Raw genomic sequence first — 18,991 nt, forward strand, 5'->3', positions numbered from 1 at the left:
CTCCGCTCCTTATCGTCCATCTGTGTGTGTGTGTGTGTGTGTGTGTGTGTGTGTGTGTGTGTGTGTGTGTGTGTGTGTGTGTGTGTGTGTGTGTGTGTGTGTGTGTGTGTGTGGAGACAGGCCCTCCGAGGACTCCACGCTGACAACTCTGGACACACTTAAAGCTCGGATACGGGACTTGGAGAGACAGTTGTCTAAAGGCGACCGCTTTAAATGCCTCATCTGCATGGTGAGTACAGCAGATTAAGCATACAACACAGGGAAAACAGCATAGTAATGCAGACACTAATGACCACCCTGTTGGGACCCATGCTTTGAGTAAATGAATGTTATCATGCTGTTTTTAAGTGCAGTGTGAAGATATTGAAATATAACATTTTATTACATCCTTCTGTAGATTTTCATTTATTCACCTGGTGTTTCTTTCTATATTATCAGTCCTGCATTATTTTACTTTAATATTTACAAAAACATTATAAATTATTCTTGTCGCTGACCTGCAGAGAATTAATGCAAACTATTAATTTTTGTGTAAAATACAAAGCATTTATTTATTATCCGCTTTATGTGGATATTTCTGTGTTTCCTGGACTTTGATAATGTTTTCACCACTTTTACTGTATTGTGTTCTATGGAGTGACTGTTAAAGTGATTATAAAAGAATACTTCATGATGAACATTATGGCTGAGATGACTCTGTTAACACACACTTCTATTATTTGTATTGTATGTTGTATCTAACTGCTTTAAATTAGTTTGTTATGAAGCAACGTCTTCTGCTGAGATTGTAGTTTGTGAGGGCACCTAGTGGCCGGTTCTGGTACTGCAGGTAACTAACCCGTATTCTTTCTGTCTGGTTCTTCCTGCAGGACACGTACACGACCCCGCTCACCTCTATTCAGTGCTGGCATGTTCACTGTGAGGAGTGTTGGCTTCGAACACTGGTAAAGCCTCAGATGTGTTCTAACTAACTTGAGCATGAAAATGTATTAAAATGTCCAGAAGATGTTTAACAAATGTTGCTTTTTTTCTTTTTTTTTAGGGAGCAAAGAAGTTGTGTCCTCAGTGCAACACCATCACCTCACCTGGAGACCTGAGGCGGGTTTACCTGTGACTCCGCCCACAGGGCACCAGGACATTGGCTTCTTCTGCTGCAGCCAGTCAGGGTTGGATTTGTGGGCAGCTGGCCTGTCATAAATTCCCACCCTCCTCCTCCTCACCTTCCTTTGTGTATTCTTCCCATCCACTAACATTTGACAGTTTGAAGAATCGCAGGTGTGACTTTCCTCTACAGCCTTGTACAATGTCCATGTTCCTGAGGCGCCATCAGCCAAACGTGCAGAAATGTTTAAAACCAGAGCTCAGGCACTAAAACGCATTTTGGGACAATATTTATGGATTTTCTAAGCTTTTGGTCTATTTTATGAGGAGAAGAAAAATAGCTGAATTAAAGCACATGTACATAGTGTGTGTGTTTGGATTGATGTGTTTATAAGATGTTGACTAGCAGAACAGTGTGACTGTATTTACTGTACAGAGCTTTTTCTGATCAGCTAAGTTCTTGTTTGTTTAGCTCATTTGTAGGTTGGAGACAGTCTCAGTAATCCCATCGCATTTAGACTCATTTCATCTTTGTCACTGCTGTGTTTCTTTGTATAGGGTCATTCAATCTAATTTTATCAATGTTACTACAATAAAACGTGAGTCTAAAATGTGTGAGGGTATTTACTACACTGTATTTATTGCATGTGATGCGGATTTGGGCTTTGACAGAAACCAGGTACGGGAGCTCACGTGGGTCATTCCTGTTGACAGCCCAGTCATGACAACGACAACTCTGTGATGCGTTCAAGATTTGGGTCAGTGTAGGATTAACCAGACAGAGGCCATTGCAACTCAACCTATAGATAGATAGATAGATAGATAGACAGACAGACAGACAGACAGACAGACAGACAGACAGACAGATAGATAGATAGATAGATAGGTTGGGTGTGGTTAAGTAATAAAGTAAATTTGTGAAAAAATAAATTTGTGAAAGTTATTGCGCCTCTGCTGCAGCACATCTGGGCATCATATAGACCACATCTGAACCAGAAACAAAAGCAGGTCGATCGATCCACGTACAACAGCCGGGTCAGCGGATCCGGATCAGAGTTAAACAGGGCGACGCACGAAACGGGGATCAGACGGAAAGTGAGCGTTCTGGCAGAACACCGTGGTCGGTGATTAACCGATGATAAACAGGAAACGGACCATAAATGGAAATGACTGGGAAACAGATAGGGGGAGTGAAAGTGCATGCGCGCGTGCGTGAACCAACACATTGAATGAATATATAAAAACACCCAGACTTAAAAAATCAAACAGAAAATGGAGCTGCACCAGCGAAAAAGCGACTCTTCTCGCCTCAAAGCGAGGCCAGTGTGGATCAAAACACGGACACGTGATGGGAGGTGGGGCTGATTTAGAGCGACACTGAGCGGCTTCACGCTCACACATCCTCTGCTGACGAAACCGTCCACGGAACGAGCAGCACAGGTACGTTTGAGTTCGTTTTTATTGTTGTCATTAATGAATTCTAATTGTAAACAAAACAAAACAAAAGGCACAACACCAAAGTAAACATGCATTTATTAGTTTAATTTAGGGTTAGACATATACTTCACTTTAGGAGTTTACTTAAAGTATTTTACTCAAATTAGTACTCATTATTTAGTACTGTGAGTAATCTGTGTTCAGGAAATGTAATAATACAAACTCAATTAGAGGAAAATGTATGTTAAAAAGCAAAAGCTTGATTTAGTACAGATTCGAGTTATAAATACTTCATCTCAACATTTAAAGGATCTAGTGGATATAATGTTGCATACTGGGTGATGCAGAAAAGTATTAACAAGTATCAGAACGTACTTTAGTACATTTATATACGTATGTAGTGGTTGACTTCTGAGTCCTGTGTTACTGAGTAATTGTGCTAATGCGGATTTTAAATGAACTGGTTCAACATTGTCCCTGAAACTTCGTCTTCGAGCGCAGCAGGTAAACTTGTCCCGGACCTCTTGTGTCTCCTGGCTCAGATCCAATTAATCCTGCTGACTGACCTGGCGTGACTTCATTAACGCAGGTTCTTAGAATTAACCTCAGGGCCTCTGGCTGTCTAACGAGTCAGCAATTAGGACACGGACATGTTTTAATATTTTAATTAAGGAGATAACATTCATAATTTCTTGATGTCAGGTAATTATCAGTGGCGAGTGAATCCAAAGCGGTACACGGGCCAAAGGTCTGCTTTTAACCCTCCGTGTGCATGTTGGGATGCGTCCTCATGGCAGCGTGCCGCTCAGGAGAAGCTTGGATCAAAGGATTAGCTTTACTGCATCTTAGAGCAGCTAAGACAAGAGCTTTACCAGCACTTTGCATGGAAAGCAAGGGAATCGAGCAACAGGTGGAGGGTCTCGATAGGAACGACAAAATCTCCAAATCATGTCTAAAGCGATGCCCTGCGTTCTGGTCTAAAAACGTCTGCCTCACCTCCAACGGTGAACGTCCACTGGCACAAAACAGCCGATGCCTAATCTGCCCCTGGCACCAACCCGAGCTCACCCTGTCCCCCGTCTGTCCGTCCCAGAACCATGTCAGGTCCGAGGCCCGTCGTCCTGAGCGGCCCCTCTGGAGTGGGGAAGAGCACGCTGATGAAGAGGCTGATGAAGGATTATGAAGGCGTCTTCGGCTTCAGCGTGTCACGTACGTGTGTGTGTGTGTGTGTGTGTGTGTGTGTGTGTGTGTGTGTGTGTGTGTGTGTGTGTGTGTGTGTGTGTGTGTGTGTGTGTGCGCGCCTGTCTGAGGAGGAAGCTCCGGCCTGTAGATGTGTGTCAGTGAATGGTGTCATGCCCATGAGTGGATGATCTGGAAGTCTGATAATGCTGCTACTTTATCATTTACGAATGCTTCCACTTGCAGACACAACGAGGAACCCTCGACCCGGAGAGGAAGACGGCAAAGGTACAGCAGCTCCATCCCGACGCAGGATTGTCTCAGACGCCTGTCGAGTTTTAGTTCTCCACACGTAGGAGGTGCTTGGTGTTTGTAGTCCCTTCACGCTGTGACCCCCCGTCACATTGATGAATGAACTGATGAGGCTCCGGTTTACTGTACCACGTTTCCCAGCCTCCCCTGCCTGTCTGCTCCACAATACCAACGACGCCCACATTACTTCTTACTCCCAAGTGAACTGCACAAATGGCTTTGTCTCCACTGTTCAGCTCCCTCGCCATAAAGGGATAAACGTCTTTGTGCCTTCTTTGCTTTCTCCGTAGGGCTGAACAGGCTCCCTATGCTTCTGGGGGCTACTTTACTGCCTGTAGCAGACATCTTATCCTCGGAAGACTTAGTATTGTCAGCCTCAGTTTCGTGTCGAAATGAATCAGAAACCACAGATCAAGGTGACCTCAGTGTGATTCCTGAACCCAGTATTTCAAGGATGGGGGTTACTTTCATCATCCTGGCACACTGTCCTTGGACATACTCGGACTAGTCATACACAATCAGAGAAACAACAATGAAAAACACTTCAATCAATCAGAATCAGGATCAGTTTACACTTTGGAGTAAAAAGCTTTTGAAAATAGCCCCCTGTGTTGACTCTAGTGAAACCCCTTTCAGTCCCACAAGGTTTAAGTGCCTGCTTCCCACAGAATTACATCCAACCACAGCATCATGTGGAGCAACAACATTCATTTTAACATATACATTTACAAACATACATAACTGCATGTACTGTACTGTATAAATGACACATCATCATATACTCACACACTCATAATACATGGATTTACGCTTCTTTCTGCAGTTTCTTTCTGCAATCCTGCTCAACACTCGCCCTCAGTTCATTACTCCATCCTACACAGAGATCACATGCTCATGATGCTACAGCAGTGCCCGTTAGTGGTAGTAGTAAAGTGTTTGTTTCAAAAATCTAGATTCCCAACAGGTTTGTTGTTGTGCTATATATATATATATACATATATAGCACATAAGACCATGAATCTGGTATGGACAGCTAATGACATATTTGGGACAAAATGCATTATTTTTTGATACAATTTGATCAATTGTTGCTACTGTTTTTAATGTTGTTGACTTTTTATTGTGACATCCTGTAATTGCTGCCATGCCTGTACCGCCATCAGACTACCACTTCACAACAAAAGAAGCCATGCAGGAGGGCATCGACAACAACGAATTCATAGAGAACGCAGAGTTTTCTGGCAACATGTATGGAACAAGGTAAATATTTGCACCCCCGCGTGTATGTTCACACACTTCTGCAATCAGTGGCATCGTGCAGATTTTCCACTCTGCCTTGAAGGAGATTCTAAAAGAAAAAGCTCAGCTAATACTATTAAACTGCTATAAGCTGTAGACGTATCGCTGCTCGAGCTTAGTCCGTTGCCTCGTATGTGAGAATATCCTTCGGCTCGGCCACAGGGATCAGGAGGGTATTTAATAGTCTGGTGACAGATGGAGCTTAAACCCACGTTAGGTAAAAACAAGAGCAACGCTGCGGCTCAGCATCAGGTATGTCACGTTTAATCTCTCCCCCTCGCTCTGAAGATAACACTCGGCCAGTACAGCTGGGATCAATGCAGCGATCCTCTTACCTTAGCCACTGCTCGTGAGAACAGACTCACCTGATCACACGCTCCATAATTGTTTGGCTGAAGCTAAAGCCGTCTTCGTATGCTCCCTGTTACGTGGACGGTGTTGTGTCTGGGCTACGTTCATGCTGTAACACTGAGCTATTTCTGCAGTAAAGCTGCCATAGAAGATGTGCAGGCAAAGAACCTAATCTGCATCCTAGATGTGGACATCCAGGGGGTGAAGAGGATTAAAGAGACAGACCTGAACCCCATCTACATCTTCATCCAGCCTCCATCCATGGAGATCCTGGTACGCCGCTGACTTTTACCCAGCATGGTCAAACTGATCTGACCAAACACGTGACCTTGTAACAGCTGTTCTGTTATTTCATGCTGAAGCTCTTGTGCTAAGGAGAATGACCTCTGTTGTCTGTGACAGGAAAAGCGTCTCAGGGACAGGCAGACGGAGACAGAAGAGAATATACAGAAACGTCTAGAAGCTGCACGGGTTGACATGGAGCTCAGTAAGTGGCGCTGCAGGTGTGCTGAACGTGATGTACAGTAAACACAATCACTGCAGCTCATTCACTTCTAACTTCTAGGTAAGGAGCCTGGAGTGTTTGATATCGTTATCGTCAATGATGACATAGAAAGAGCCTACGAGGAGCTGAAAGACATTCTCATTGAAGTAAGTGATAAATGTCAGAGCGGTGCTCTGGACAAGACACTAAAACATGTAGCCAATAAAATGACTTCCCATCACTCTTTCTGCAGGAAATCACGAAGGTTCAAGAGACCAAATCATAGGAAGGAAAACAGAAACTGTTACTGCTGCTGGACGGACAAAAAGAACATTTTCACTGACCGCAGACACCTGAAATAAAGCGGCCTCGGAGGAAAAGTCATTTGTTGTGTAAAGGGGGACTTCAAAGAACTGGGGAGAGAGAAAGAGGCCTCGTCTTAGCTTTAGTCCAACTAGCGGTTGATATGTAGGAAACCATAATCCACATGTTTCTGACAGCGGGGTCAGCAACATGCAGAGGAAAAGCAGCAGCACCTCCAGGGCTGCATTTACACAGGTCACAACTGTACATGGTGCAGCCTGCAAAAAGGTTCGTTATTAGAACAACTAAGCTTTCAATAATCACCATAACCATTAATAACACATTTATACTCGTGTATTATTTAAAGATGATGACATGAAAAGACGCTGCATTATGTCAGTAAAACCTTTACTGTATGTCTGTGAATAAAGAATATGTGGACCGAGCAGTGTAGAATTATTTCTGTACTGTTTTATTCATTACTAAAGCATTTAGCACAAAACAAAATCCAACACATCTATACATTTCAACTTTAAGTAAAGAAAAAAACCTTCTCATTAGGGCCAAAGTCAACTGTATCTCAGTTCACACAGTAAATTCCTACACGGCACTGCTTAAAATAAACCTGTTGCTATATTAAATAAATCAACTAAAACACAGAGAGCATCAACACATTGAAAAAGCTCATTAAGACGTATAATATTTTCATATTCAAAGCGCTGACCTGCCATTAGCAAAGCAGGAAACGTCCACGAGACATGAACGGAGCTTCTCACTGGACGAAGGGACACTGCAGCTTGGTACAGACCTGCTCCCGTTTCTCCTCCTTCTGCTGCAGATAAGCTTTAAGCTTGTCTGTGGAGAAACACACTTTGGAGTGTCGAGCTCTGTGTGGGGTGCGATAGGCCCGAAGCCACGGGTTCTGGAGACACTCGGCTGCAGTGGGCCTCCCCCTGTGAGGTCAAATTCTATTATTTATCCATTCACTGTACATGTCATTGCTCTTATCCACAAATCTACATACTGTGGCATTTAGGGGTAGTGTTTTGACCGGACTCACTTACCAAGACTTGTTATTCAGGCTGCTCTTCATGAAGCTCAAGGCTCCTTCTGACAGGCCAGGGTAGCACCGTCCAAACTGAATCTTCCCCTTCTTGATGTTCCTGTCCTGCTCCCAGCTGAGCTCCGCGTGGAACGGGCTGTCAGCGCTCAGCCTGTCAATGAGAGAATTTAGAAAGACGATGTAATCAAGAATCCTAAATTGACGTAGAGCAGGGGTTCCACTTGTTTGTGTGTACTTGCATGATGAATGACAGGACCCCGACAGCCCACACGTCTGTTTCAGGCCCCACGCCCTGACCCTCAAGGATTTCTGGAGCTTTAGGAAGGATGATATAAACTGACAGACATGGGATATTATTTGCCAAGACGTGTGCTGTGATTTATATGCATTAATCAAGTGATCTCCTTTGCTGCCCATTAAAGGGTTAGTACACACACACAAGCATAGAATTAACTTTACCTTTGCTTTCCGTCAGGCCGTGGATGTGCTCCACGGCGAGGGGCTGTCCAGGTGTGAACGGCTGGGCGGAGCCAAAGTCTACAATCTTAAGGTGGTTGCAATCGTCCACCAACATGTTGTCAGACTTCAGGTCCAGGTGGATGACCCGGCGGCTGTGCAGGTAGTCGACTGCTTTCAGAATCTGAGCCAGGAGCTCTGCAACATGAGTCTCCGAATACAGATCTCTGAAAGGACAAACATGTTCTGTTACACCTGGATTCCTGGTATTAGATACAGTAACAATAACGAACAGAGGTGCCATACGAAGTGACTGGACCCTTAGTTTGTGTGTCTTCCTCTACCTCGCAGCCAGGCTGTGGAGCAGCTCCTTGCCGGGACACAGCTCCTCCAATAGCACCATGTAGCAGGAGGTGATGAAGGCAGCGTGGAGCTGAAGCAGGTGAGGGTGATGAAGCCTCTTCAGCAGCTGGTACTCTCTCAGCACCAGCTGCCTCTGCTCGGCCTGGTAAGGGGTGATCTTTGCAGCGAACACTTGGCTGGTCTCCGCGTCCCTACACAGGTTTATGATGCTGAAACGACCCCTAGAGAGAGCAGCCGGCAACAGATGAAGTGCTGTGTAGCAGAAGACACTGCAGCTAACATTAAGCACGGGTCGGACCACACAGAATTAAGGAAAACTTCAAGTGCAAAGAAACTTTTTCAGTTCTGGTGTGTGGGTCATAAAAATGGAAGTTACTGCTTTTAATTAGAACCCCCACCTGCCGATCTCTGAGAGGAAGCTGTAACTCCTGTGTGCTGTTTGTTCTTCAGACCCAGTGACCTTTGACCCTAACTCCTCAGTCTGGATGAGCGGAATGTGAGTCTCTGCAAAAAAAAGGAAATAGGTGTGTCTTTTTGCTGCAAATCCTCTGTGAAACTATAAAATGCAACACTGTTGAAAGTTAGAAGGTTTTATTTTTACCTTCAGTGTGAGTAGCAACGACAACAGGTGCTGAAGCGTCGCTGAAAGGTCCCGCTCCTGTCCTGGTAACACAGCCCACCCTGAACACGTACGACGCTCCTCTGGGTAAATCCTTCGCCACGAAACAACTGTCTGTCACCTCCTCCGACAGCATTGTCCACTCTCCACCTGAAGACACACAACTTATTCAGTATGTAAACATTAATATTTATTATATGTGTTTCTGTGAACTCACCGTCTGTACAGTATTGTACACAGTAGGTGACAGCGTCATTACACTGAACTGGTTTCCAAACCAACAGGACTCCACCTCCATCTAATCGAAGGACGTCAGCTTTACTGGGACGAGCTGGTGGATCTGAAAGTTATGAGGACAAACAATAATGATCAGGCTTTAACAGAATGAGGATTCCATTATAAACATACTTTTTAAGTCTCACTACCTTTTGTCCTTTTGAATGCAGGTATTTTAAAAGACTGCAGGAGTTTGGGGGTCTTCTTTTTGGGACTCTCCAGACTCGTGCTGCGCGTCCTCTCAGGCGGGACAGGACCTGATCCTTTTACTATTGGGCCTGTCAGTAGACACAACAACGCCAAAGAGAAGAAACATATCACAATTAATAATAAATTACCAATGAAATGAGGGAGTGAAGTTAAATATTCTTTATGGATCTCATGAACTCACCTTTACTCACATCCTCCTTACTAGAGGACCTGGAAAACAGCTTGGTCAGGCTGGAGGCTGATGCTCTCATTTTCTTCCTCAGAGACATGGTGGGTGTATCAGGCTTCATGATCTCTCCTAGCGTGGGTCCTAACCCCGTGTTCTCCAGCTTCGAGTACGAATGTTCAGTCCAGGATTGCCGGCGGAAGATTTTCAGGAATCCCAACTTAGGTGATTTTCCCGTGGGCGGCTGCACTTCCAGGGCTGGAGCAGAGGCATGCCTTTGGAGTCCGTGGCTTAGATTCTTATCCTTGGCCCTGGGAGGCCTCTCTGGAGCCTGGAGAGAAGACAGGCTGGGACTGGAGCTCGGGGGTTGTGGGGTCATGGAGTAGCCTCTGCTGCCTGTAGATAGGTTGGGATTAGAACGGGTGCGGTTTCGTGGTGGAGCCTGGGGAAACGAGCTTCGGAGTTTAACTTCCTGGAACGAGCAAGGGGATGATGAAATCAGCGGCTCTCCCTGATCATCGTACCCATCACTGTCTCCTGATCTGCACCTTCCTCTTAAACGACCATGACTCAGCTCCTCATAGGAACCGAGTCTACTTGAAGACTCAGAGCCGCCGTGCTCCAAAATAGAAGACCCAGCCAGAGACCCCTGGGAGCCAGTAAAGGTATCCCCCTCGTTTTGCTCCTGATCGAGCTTGGCATTCATTCGGTCTCCAGCACAGAAGCTGGAGGGACCAGACGTTGCGCCAAATATTAGAGGTCTTTGCACTGCAGCGACAGATCCTCTTCTTCTTGGGGGTCGACTTGGACTCAGAATGGCTGGTGAGGTTCTCTCATCATCTGTAGAATCTTCCCTCCGTCTTTGGGACCCTCCTTCTTCACCTGGAGTGGAGTCGGGGGACCGGCGAGAAGACTCATCCAGGGACCTGCTCCGTCTGTGCGGTGGGACGTTGGCGTGGGTGAGGTCACCTGCACTGTCAAAGGAGGAGAACTTATGCACCGTGGGCTGGATGGATCCCCGTCTGTGGCTGCGGGTGGTTTCTGTCTCATCCTCTACATATTCAATAAGTGGCTCGTTGAGACGCCCGGAGAAGCTCCTCCTGAGCGGCTTGCGACCTCTCTCCTGCTTCTTAGCCTGGAATTTGTCTCGCAGTGACATATGTCTAGCGGACATTGGCGACAGCTGATGGGAGGTGCTGTAGAAAGTGCTGCGGATGACGCTGCCCCGAGGGATACGACTCCCATCACTGCCTGAACCCTCATCCCCGTCCGACAGGCACAGGGATGGAGTGCTGTCCTTGCTGAACCTGCGCTCCCTCTGGGGGGTCTGTAGCGACACATCTGACGATGCTACTGACTGTCTGCTAACACTGCGTTCCAGTACACTCCTCCTTCCTAATACATCCTCATCCGCTTCCTCTCCTAATGTTACTTCTTCCTCTTCTGCATCTGGTTGCAGTTTGGAAAAATGATCCGGGATCTGTGCTCTCTCCATCAGAGGGTCATAGTCCTCCTCTGTTTCCTCTTCCTCCTCCGTTGGGCTACAGTGTTGAAAAAAGTCCCAAGAGTCGGCTTCGTCATACTCGGATGAGGAGCCGCTGCTCACAGAGCTGCTGCTGTGGTCCTGAGGCTCACGGGTCACTGTCACTGCGGTGTCTCTGAGAGGAGCATCCAGCAGCTCAGGGATGGGCCTCAGTGTGAGGACGGACCCAATGCAAGTCAAAGATCGCTGAGGACAGGGAGGAAAACAGACCATGCTGAATGAAGAAACCAGATCAGCCGTTCAACTGACATAGTTAAAGTAAACACACCTGCCACTTTCTTTTTGAAATGAAGGCTTTCAGGCTTTTTGTATTGATTTCATCCGTATCCTCTCCTGATTGTTCATCCTGAGTACAAGAAACCTGACGCATCAAACACTGCACACCAGTAAGAATCAGGCTGCTCCCGTTGCCCTGTGATTCCTCTCACCTGAAACCACTCGTGACTTAAGCACTCAAAAGCAGACGGTCGCTTTCTAGAAACAGGGGAAAGAGGAGCAGTCAGGTGTGTGCTGTGATACACACAATTTAGATGTAATGGATGTCAATGGTAAATGTGTTGTCTCACTCTGGATCTAGTTGAAGCACAGCATGAAGGAACCTCTGGGCTTCGGGGCTCCTGTTTGTAACATCAGGGGCCTCCCAGTTCAGGGTCCCTTCCCCAACTCTCAGCAGCGTCGCTCGATCTGTCTCACCCACAAAGGGGCATCGGCATGTGAGACTTTAAAGGTAAGACAAGGGTGTAAGATTCAGCAGCACTCAGCAGCCACACGAACACTTTAAAATGTATGAAATTTTAGGTAAGTAAAGGCAGTGATACATACCACAGGTAGGTCATCACGCCCACAGCCCTGAGCGAGGGAAAAACATATATTATTGGAATGAATTATGACAAGATCTCAATAAATTAGGTAACTCACCAAATATCAGTGGCCACAGTGACCGGCTCTTGGTGAACAATCTCTGGGGCAATGAACTCCGGTGTGCCAAACACGCTATACTGGTGTCTGGATGTGTCTATTTCTTGACAAAAGCCAAAGTCACAGATCTTGATCTCGTCCCTCGGTGGATACACCATTAGAATATTCTCAGGCTGAACCAAATAAGATAGGTTAGGGGCCGTAACACTCACTGCTGTAATGTGTACTGGGCTGTGACTCTCACCTTAATGTCCAGATGCAAGATGTTCATGCTGTGAATGTGACCAACTCCTTCAAGGATTTGCTGAATGTACGACTGGACCTGAAAGAAAGATTTAATATAGGATGATATAAGATTCATGCGTAACAATTGCAATAATACTATCAGTAATACAGTACATGTAAAGTTTAACCTCTTTCTCTAGGACTGATCCTTGTAGTAGTAGATGGTCCAAAAGTCCATGAGAGCAGCAACTACAGGGACGTCACGTTAAAGAACTCACCAAACCCACAGCAACAAATAATGGCAATTACTCAACCCACAATATATAAGATGAAGGATACATTTCTGTGATCAGCACCAGTGTCCGTCTGGTGCAGAAGAAGTCCAGCAAACAGGCCACCCTGGGATGAGCCAGACGGGAGAGCAAGTCTCTCTCCTGGAAGGCCCTGGTCCGAGTGCTGCCCCGTAAAGGCAGGAACTTGGCAGCGAAGACCTCGCCTGTCCGCCGGTGAACCACCCGCTTCACTACGCCAAAGGTTCCCCTGCGACACACGCGGAGTTTCAGTGGCCATGTCAGATCTCTAGAGAGCCAGTTTGGGCAGTACCAGCCTGATTCACTGCTCACCTTCCCATTTCCTCATGGACATCATACACAGAGAATAGTTTCCTTCTCTTCCCCAGCTCCACTTCTCTCTCCTGGAATTCTAATGGACCTGTAGAGAAACCACAGACAATACAATTATTGCTTAGCTTTTTAGTTAAACGCCCAAGTGACAACAGCAGGTTCATGCATGCTGCCGCCACACCTTCCTCCACCGTGAGCTGAGACTGGCACGAGGCATGGCCAGAGTCGTTGTGGGCGAAGCAGGTGTATGTGCCACTGTCTTCACCCTCAGGGGAAAATATGGTCAGCGAGCATCGAGCACCGTGCTGTGCTATCTCCACATTCTCATTGTCTGCAAGCTCCTCGCCATCCTAAAACACACAGTGTCCTGTGTGAGACCTTGTAGAAACAATGCAATGACCAGTGGAACCGCATGTTAGTTTAAACAACTCTCTTTGAATCCCTGGTCTCCTACCTTGTACCACTCAACCCTGGGAGTAGGTCTTCCTGTGATGATGGCTGTAAATGTTGCTGATTGACCAGGTTCTACATAAAGGTCCTCAGTGGGTACCTGGATGGATGGAGGGGCTGAAAAGGAAAAGAAGCACTTACTGTAGTTGCTCACGCAATGTATGACAATAATTATAGTGTCATATTTTAGGCAGACATTTTACCATCTGTGATTTCCTGCATTGGTTCCGGAATGAAAATTTCTTCCTCTTCTTCCTCTATGTAGCACGGCGGCTGCTTTGCCGTCTGATCCGTGGACAAAGACGCAGGCGCATCCTCTTCAAGTCCACACTCAGCTCTGAAGATGAAGTTAAGATAAATGGAAAGGTTCATTTATAAACACCACAGACAAATGTAAAGGTATGATGTCAAACTTTATAGATACCTTATCAAAATAGTCTGATGGTTACTATTTATTTGAGACATTTTTGGATTAAGCCCCACACAAAAATGAATAAAGGTAAACACTTACTGTTCAGGGTGTCCAGGAGGAAACAGCATCTTGGCAATAGAGGTCGGGCTGAAATCAGTCTGTAGCCATTTCTTGACAAAGGCTGTGGACCAGCCCTCTGAATCAGCATCTATGAAAACCAGATCCCCACTTAGGCAAAATATAGGATAAGTATTAATATGAATAACTAATTGCGTATGTTTGAGATTAACATTGATACTTTCGTTGACCATCAATACATTACCTCATAGTTTGGAAAAGGTAATATTTTATTTCTTACCTTTGATGGTTTAACCACACTAACCCACCACATCAGGAGGACATAGGCACATGCCTACGCCTGCATGGGCGTAAGGGGGACGCCTGCCCAGCACATGACCATCTTGTGTTCGTAGGAGTGAAGAGTTAGCTGGACATGCACTGGCAAGAGGAGAAAGGGGAATGTCGAGTGGTTATTTGTTATCATGGCGATGATGACTTACATGGAACGGTCCATGCGAGGAACCTCCTGCTATAGGACTAGTAGAGGGAAGATGGAGAAACATGTAGGTTACTGGCAATGGAACTGGAGTAATCATGAGAGTGAGACAACAGGTCATTCGTATTCAAGTTCACCATACAGTATGTTGACCACCAGCACCTGTAGAAGAGACCATGAGTGTTGGATCAGGGGAAATGAGTCAGTCTTAATACATGCTTTTTGTGGAAAGTGGCAACTAAATGAAAAACAGGTTCCATAAAACGCACGTAACACTGTTTTTCGTGGTCAAGGATGCTGCGCTATGTTGAATGATAGCCTCTAGATCTCATTATGTTATGGCATTAGACACCCGTTTAGACTTTTCCTTGCCATTACTTACATTTGCACTGAGCAACAAAGGTTTAAATTACACAGACAGGTTAAAGTACCGCAGCCTTAAAGAGGTTAAGTGGTTGGTGACACAGGCTCAAGACCAAAAAGCAAAGGTTACGTCTCATTTATGTCCGGTTATTAGGTCACAGATGTGGTAAAGGTCATTGGAGTAGTTTAGTAGTTTGGAAATAATTGTTGATGATGATAAATGATTCAATAGAGACACATGATGTGTGCTTTGTTACATTCATGATGCACTTATGTCTGATGGAAGTGAGTAAAATTCAAAATGAGAGATGAGTATAAAGTATGCATGTGCTTATATCACCTGCATGCACATCACCATTCAATGTCGTTAATTCACTACTGCAGCATTGAATAGATCTAAACTGTCTTTTCAGGACTATCTGATAATGTTTTGTTCTGTTCCTTCTACAAGATACATTACCCCACCATGCCATAACTTCCTGGGATCTAGTGACAAGAAGATATGTATAAGTATGATAGTTGCTACTATCAAGGTGTGAGAGTGTGAAATGGGAAAGAGGGAAAATGTGAGTGAAAGTTTTAAATGGTGGATAGTCATTTGTTTGTTGTTGTGACAATGTGATGCAAAAATGAGGTAGTTGGATGGATCAGATGACACAATGGTATGTGCTCCATCCCTTCTCAAACGTAGAATTCATCCACTGTGGAGGGTACAGTATTCACCTTCAGCTAGGGAGCCGGTCCTACCTTTAGGAGGTAAATTCTGTGGCTGGCCAGTCTCTGATTCAATCGGCGGCACGTACGCAGGGCACAGTCCTGCCTTGCACTTCACGCAGCCAAACTCATTTCGAAGCTAAGAGGACAAAATGACTTAACTCACTGTACGAAAAAGGAAGATCTCTGACGATCTTCTCAGACTCGAAGGAGATGGGGTTTTTCATACCTCACACTCGTACTGTCCAATATCTGCCTTGGTTGCGCCAATGACAGTCAGACACAGGATTCCACTTCGAGCATCATTCAGGATGGCGTACTTCTGAGGATCAGTCAACGCTCTGCCAGCTTTCAACCACCTGCCAAAGATGTACACACTGTACAAAGCACTGCAAGTACTGCGGATCCAGCACAGCTTGCCATCGGTCGTACCTGATTTGTGGTAAAGGGGTGGTGAGTGTGGAGCAGGTAAACTGGATATCATCTCCTTCTATCAGACAGGCACTCTCCAGGCGACGCACAAATCTGGGTGGAGCTGGAAAACGAGCAAGTAAATGGCTCTAAATAGCAGCAGTATCAGTACTAAAACCAGTAAGCACTAGTTACTGTGCAAACCACAGCAACAGCAGAAATAGTGGTAGAAAGGTAAGTGCTGGACTCACCCTGGACCACCACCTTTGCCAGAGTCCCAGCGCTGCCTAGTGAACTGGCAGCGTAGCACATGTACTGTCCAGAGTCCTCTGCAGTGAGGCTGTCTAGAATGAGACTACAGGTGCCGGAGCGGTCTGCGGCGATGATGTGTCTGGGGTCATCCTCCAAGGGGAGGCCATCTAAGAGGTAGACACTGCGTGTGGGACTGGGCTTTTCCATCACACACGCAAAGCAACACCAACTGTGGCTGTACAGTGAAACGACCTTCACACAAGCCCACTCTGACCTTTGAACCAGGTGACCACCGGCGCTGGAAGGCCCGTGACCCTGCAGGTCAGTTTGACGGTGTGTCCGATCTTTGTCGTGGTGTCAGACAGCAATGCCTCGAACAGCGGCGGGCCTGTTGAGACGCACACATACACGTGGAGAAATCACGCACCCAGGCAACGGAAGAGCGCGTGTCCCCACTGTTAGTGAGGAAGACACTTGAGAGTCATTGGACGCACTGTTGGAGGGCAGGCTGAAGCGCTGCTGCAGGTCCTTCAGGTCCTTGAGCCAGGAGAGTTTAACCAGGGCGGAGCGACTCTGTAGGATGTACCTCCGTAGGGACCCCCTGTGTTCATGCCACAGCCCCCAGGACTTGTCATCTCCACACACGGACTCTTTGATTTCCACATCATTCAGCTGGGTGGACAGCAACAATCAATGTGAAGGTCAAGGGTCGGAAAAAAACCATACGGGCCACACGATAACAACAGTGATGCTTCACTGAATAAAGAGAAAGTAAGGAATTAGGAGAATTCAACCTACTTTCATTTTGTTCTTGAAGGTGCAGGTGTCACTGTTGATGCTGGTGTCTCTTTTCAGTTTGCACAGCACCACACTTTCTCTGAAGAGAAACACCTGTCTCTGGTGACCTCTAGAGGCGGTTTTATCGTCCGAGGATTCCTCCCACACTGTGAACATCCCCTGTAGGAGGGAAAACCAGCGAGGAGCAACCCAACAACGTGTCTATGTAACTCGGGGTGTGGGTGCAGTAACGCGCTGCGGGTGTTGTTACCTGGCGCACAGGCTCCCCCAGGGCAGTTAGAGGTGCCGGGTAGTTCTCGATCAGGGACACTTGGTGCAGATTGTCGGACCTCCAGGGCAGACAGGACACCACGGAGAAAGCGTCCTCTAACAGACAGCAGTTTTGACCACTTTTGGCTTTGTTCTTGATGAACTCCTGCAAACAAAATGTGACATTTCAGACATTTTGCTATAAAAACAATAACAGCATGGCATGGCTTCAACCGTATGTTGACCTTCAATAAAGCCTGGTACGTTTGGATCCTCTCCACTGGTCGCCGGAGGAAGGTGAGGACGTCCATGACAACAGCATCAGGCTTGCTGCATTCTGTCAACTCCTGAAAAACAACAAGCAGCATATAAAACTCACGAAGCTGCTTTTTAACGAGCCTTTGTAATTCAGCGCTAAACAGTGAAGGACTACATTGAAATACTGCCGGGCAGCCTTGTCAGCCACGCAGGCCTCTGCTTGAGCTTGGCCGACCATGTAGTGAAGATACGTCTCAAAGTCTTCACTGTGCTTGAGCAGATGCGCGGCCACGTCGTCATCTGTGGCGCAGGCTCTGAGACCAGGCAGAATGGACCTGTGGCAGCGTAACAATTCCATTTGAATTAGGCTCGTATGTGTGAAATACTTGACATCCTTTGCGTCCTTTACCTCTCGTGCAGAAATACGATGTCCTTAATATTCCTGAAGATGATCTCCTTCTGGTTAAGGATGTTGATTGGGACATGGCGACTGGAGTCCAGATAATTCAGCTGGTGAGATGTGAACGTCTTCATCTCTTTAACAAACTCCTCCTCTCCATCAATCAGGCCTTGGACCAGTTGGCTAAAGAACATATGAAGTTCATGACAAGTGGATGTAAATCAGCAACATTTCTATTCACTCTGAAATTGGTGAATGAGGGTTAGGGCATACCTCAGAGCTCTCCTGTACTCTTCTCCCGTGGACCCAATACCATCAAGATCTTCATGAGGTGCTCTCAGATGTGGAAAGGTCTCCTTTAAACAGACAGTAAAGCGTAGTATATTTAAGGTAATAACTGTGATGAGTTGTGGCGTATGAAGACTTTTACACTGAACAGCTACCTTTCTCTTCTTTTCTAGATAGGCCGGGCAGAGCCACCCCTGTCGAGCAGGGTTGGTTTTGGTGGGCTTGGTTCTCACCAACCATCTGTCAGGGTGGACACAGTCCAGGACCTCCACAAACTGACCCTCCTTCACAACAAAGTGCTCTTTATTCCCACCGGTAGGACTGCAGTCGGCTCGGGCCACGTACATGTCGAATGTCTGGGGGAGGAGTAAAACTAAATTACAATATGCAACCTAAGGCTTAATCAATGAAATGTGCTTTACTTAGATGTAACTGTCATGAATGCCTTCACATCCAGGACGCACACCTGAACGCACCTCTCGCCTGTCACCTTCCCCCTCTGACTCTGATCCAGAGACCGTGCTGGTTAGGGGAGTGTGGGCGCGGTGCTTTGGAGACGGCGTCCTGCCTTCATGAGCGCCTAAAACATCAGAGGAGATCAATCACTGGTATATGTGACACACAGGCGAGTAGGAGGAGAAAAGACATCAACATGGCTGACCTTTGACCTTCAGTAGTTTCTTAGTACATTGTGGAACAGCCATGTCTTCTTTTTCGTCCAGTATAGGTGGTTCCACTGGTTTTGGCACTTCTCTGTGATGACAAAATATAATGTATAATATATCATAATATATATGAAATGAAATACCAACATAAGTTCTTTGTTTGACACTCCAACCTTGGTACAGCTGCACTGGTCTCAACATTTTCCATCACATCTGGAGCTGTTTCATGATCAGAGGGACTGGACAC

The 18,991-nt window shown here is 46.2% G+C and overlaps 3 protein-coding genes across 9 annotated transcripts in view; 2 read left to right on the forward strand and 1 right to left on the reverse strand.

The window, feature by feature from the left end:
• Positions 1–1,716, forward strand: part of rnf220b (ring finger protein 220b) — a 21,893-nt gene extending 20,177 nt beyond the window's left edge. For all 4 annotated transcript variants that reach the window (XM_029148849.3, XM_029148850.3, XM_029148851.3 and 1 more), the window contains 3 exons: positions 121–229; positions 870–944; positions 1,043–1,716. In XM_029148849.3, coding sequence (XP_029004682.1) covers positions 121–229; positions 870–944; positions 1,043–1,114 — 256 coding nt within the window. In that variant the 3' untranslated portion in view covers positions 1,115–1,716. The remainder of the gene's footprint in view (positions 1–120; positions 230–869; positions 945–1,042) is intronic.
• Positions 1,717–2,416: 700 nt separating this feature from the next.
• Positions 2,417–6,910, forward strand: guk1b (guanylate kinase 1b). Of its 2 annotated transcripts, XM_029148894.3 has the most exons (9): positions 2,417–2,541; positions 3,632–3,747; positions 3,964–4,005; positions 4,320–4,445; positions 5,193–5,289; positions 5,814–5,952; positions 6,082–6,166; positions 6,245–6,330; positions 6,417–6,910. In XM_029148894.3, the coding sequence occupies exons 2-9, from the start codon at positions 3,636–3,638 to the stop codon at positions 6,447–6,449; spliced, it is 720 nt and encodes a 239-aa protein (XP_029004727.1). In that variant the 5' UTR covers positions 2,417–2,541; positions 3,632–3,635; the 3' UTR covers positions 6,450–6,910. The 2 variants fall into 2 exon arrangements, with proteins under 2 accessions (XP_029004727.1, XP_029004728.1); XM_029148895.3 differs by lacking the exon at positions 4,320–4,445 and having other exon boundaries at positions 2,428–2,541; positions 6,417–6,905.
• A 7-nt stretch (positions 6,911–6,917) lies between these two features.
• obscna (obscurin, cytoskeletal calmodulin and titin-interacting RhoGEF a) overlaps positions 6,918–18,991 on the reverse strand; it is a 29,090-nt gene continuing 17,016 nt past the window's right edge. For 2 of the 3 annotated variants that reach the window (XM_055508152.1, XM_055508154.1), the window contains 39 exons: positions 18,918–18,990; positions 18,741–18,832; positions 18,556–18,659; positions 18,235–18,435; positions 18,065–18,147; positions 17,801–17,974; positions 17,567–17,726; positions 17,379–17,480; positions 17,135–17,299; positions 16,885–17,043; positions 16,581–16,758; positions 16,361–16,474; positions 16,086–16,253; positions 15,856–15,958; positions 15,653–15,782; positions 15,457–15,562; positions 13,890–13,998; positions 13,582–13,715; positions 13,383–13,495; positions 13,110–13,278; positions 12,929–13,016; positions 12,645–12,845; positions 12,494–12,554; positions 12,325–12,402; positions 12,081–12,253; positions 11,985–12,011; positions 11,729–11,881; positions 11,591–11,636; positions 11,431–11,508; positions 9,635–11,348; positions 9,393–9,521; positions 9,185–9,307; positions 8,950–9,117; positions 8,747–8,852; positions 8,330–8,569; positions 7,989–8,212; positions 7,769–7,865; positions 7,531–7,680; positions 6,918–7,419 (listed from right to left, as the gene is read on the reverse strand). In XM_055508152.1, coding sequence (XP_055364127.1) covers positions 7,239–7,419; positions 7,531–7,680; positions 7,769–7,865; positions 7,989–8,212; positions 8,330–8,569; positions 8,747–8,852; positions 8,950–9,117; positions 9,185–9,307; positions 9,393–9,521; positions 9,635–11,348; positions 11,431–11,508; positions 11,591–11,636; positions 11,729–11,881; positions 11,985–12,011; positions 12,081–12,253; positions 12,325–12,402; positions 12,494–12,554; positions 12,645–12,845; positions 12,929–13,016; positions 13,110–13,278; positions 13,383–13,495; positions 13,582–13,715; positions 13,890–13,998; positions 15,457–15,562; positions 15,653–15,782; positions 15,856–15,958; positions 16,086–16,253; positions 16,361–16,474; positions 16,581–16,758; positions 16,885–17,043; positions 17,135–17,299; positions 17,379–17,480; positions 17,567–17,726; positions 17,801–17,974; positions 18,065–18,147; positions 18,235–18,435; positions 18,556–18,659; positions 18,741–18,832; positions 18,918–18,990 — 6,674 coding nt within the window. In that variant the 3' untranslated portion in view covers positions 6,918–7,238. The remainder of the gene's footprint in view (positions 7,420–7,530; positions 7,681–7,768; positions 7,866–7,988; positions 8,213–8,329; positions 8,570–8,746; positions 8,853–8,949; positions 9,118–9,184; positions 9,308–9,392; positions 9,522–9,634; positions 11,349–11,430; positions 11,509–11,590; positions 11,637–11,728; positions 11,882–11,984; positions 12,012–12,080; positions 12,254–12,324; positions 12,403–12,493; positions 12,555–12,644; positions 12,846–12,928; positions 13,017–13,109; positions 13,279–13,382; positions 13,496–13,581; positions 13,716–13,889; positions 13,999–15,456; positions 15,563–15,652; positions 15,783–15,855; positions 15,959–16,085; positions 16,254–16,360; positions 16,475–16,580; positions 16,759–16,884; positions 17,044–17,134; positions 17,300–17,378; positions 17,481–17,566; positions 17,727–17,800; positions 17,975–18,064; positions 18,148–18,234; positions 18,436–18,555; positions 18,660–18,740; positions 18,833–18,917; position 18,991) is intronic. The other variant, XM_055508153.1, reaches the window with a different exon arrangement.

The sequence above is a fragment of the Betta splendens genome, chromosome 4, assembly GCF_900634795.4.
Source record: "Betta splendens chromosome 4, fBetSpl5.4, whole genome shotgun sequence".
NCBI classification, from domain to species: Eukaryota; Metazoa; Chordata; class Actinopteri; order Anabantiformes; family Osphronemidae; genus Betta; species Betta splendens.

Bases quoted from the DNA above. Each gene is read 5' to 3' on its own strand.
- guk1b (XM_029148894.3), top strand. From the start codon at position 3,636: ATGTCAGGTCCGAGGCCCGTCGTCCTGAGCGGCCCCTCTGGAGTGGGG. The intron at 4,446-5,192 runs GTGACCTCAGTG...TACCGCCATCAG, and splicing joins ATCAGAAACCACAGATCAAG to ACTACCACTTCACAACAAAA. The intron at 6,167-6,244 runs GTAAGTGGCGCT...TCTAACTTCTAG, and splicing joins ACGGGTTGACATGGAGCTCA to GTAAGGAGCCTGGAGTGTTT.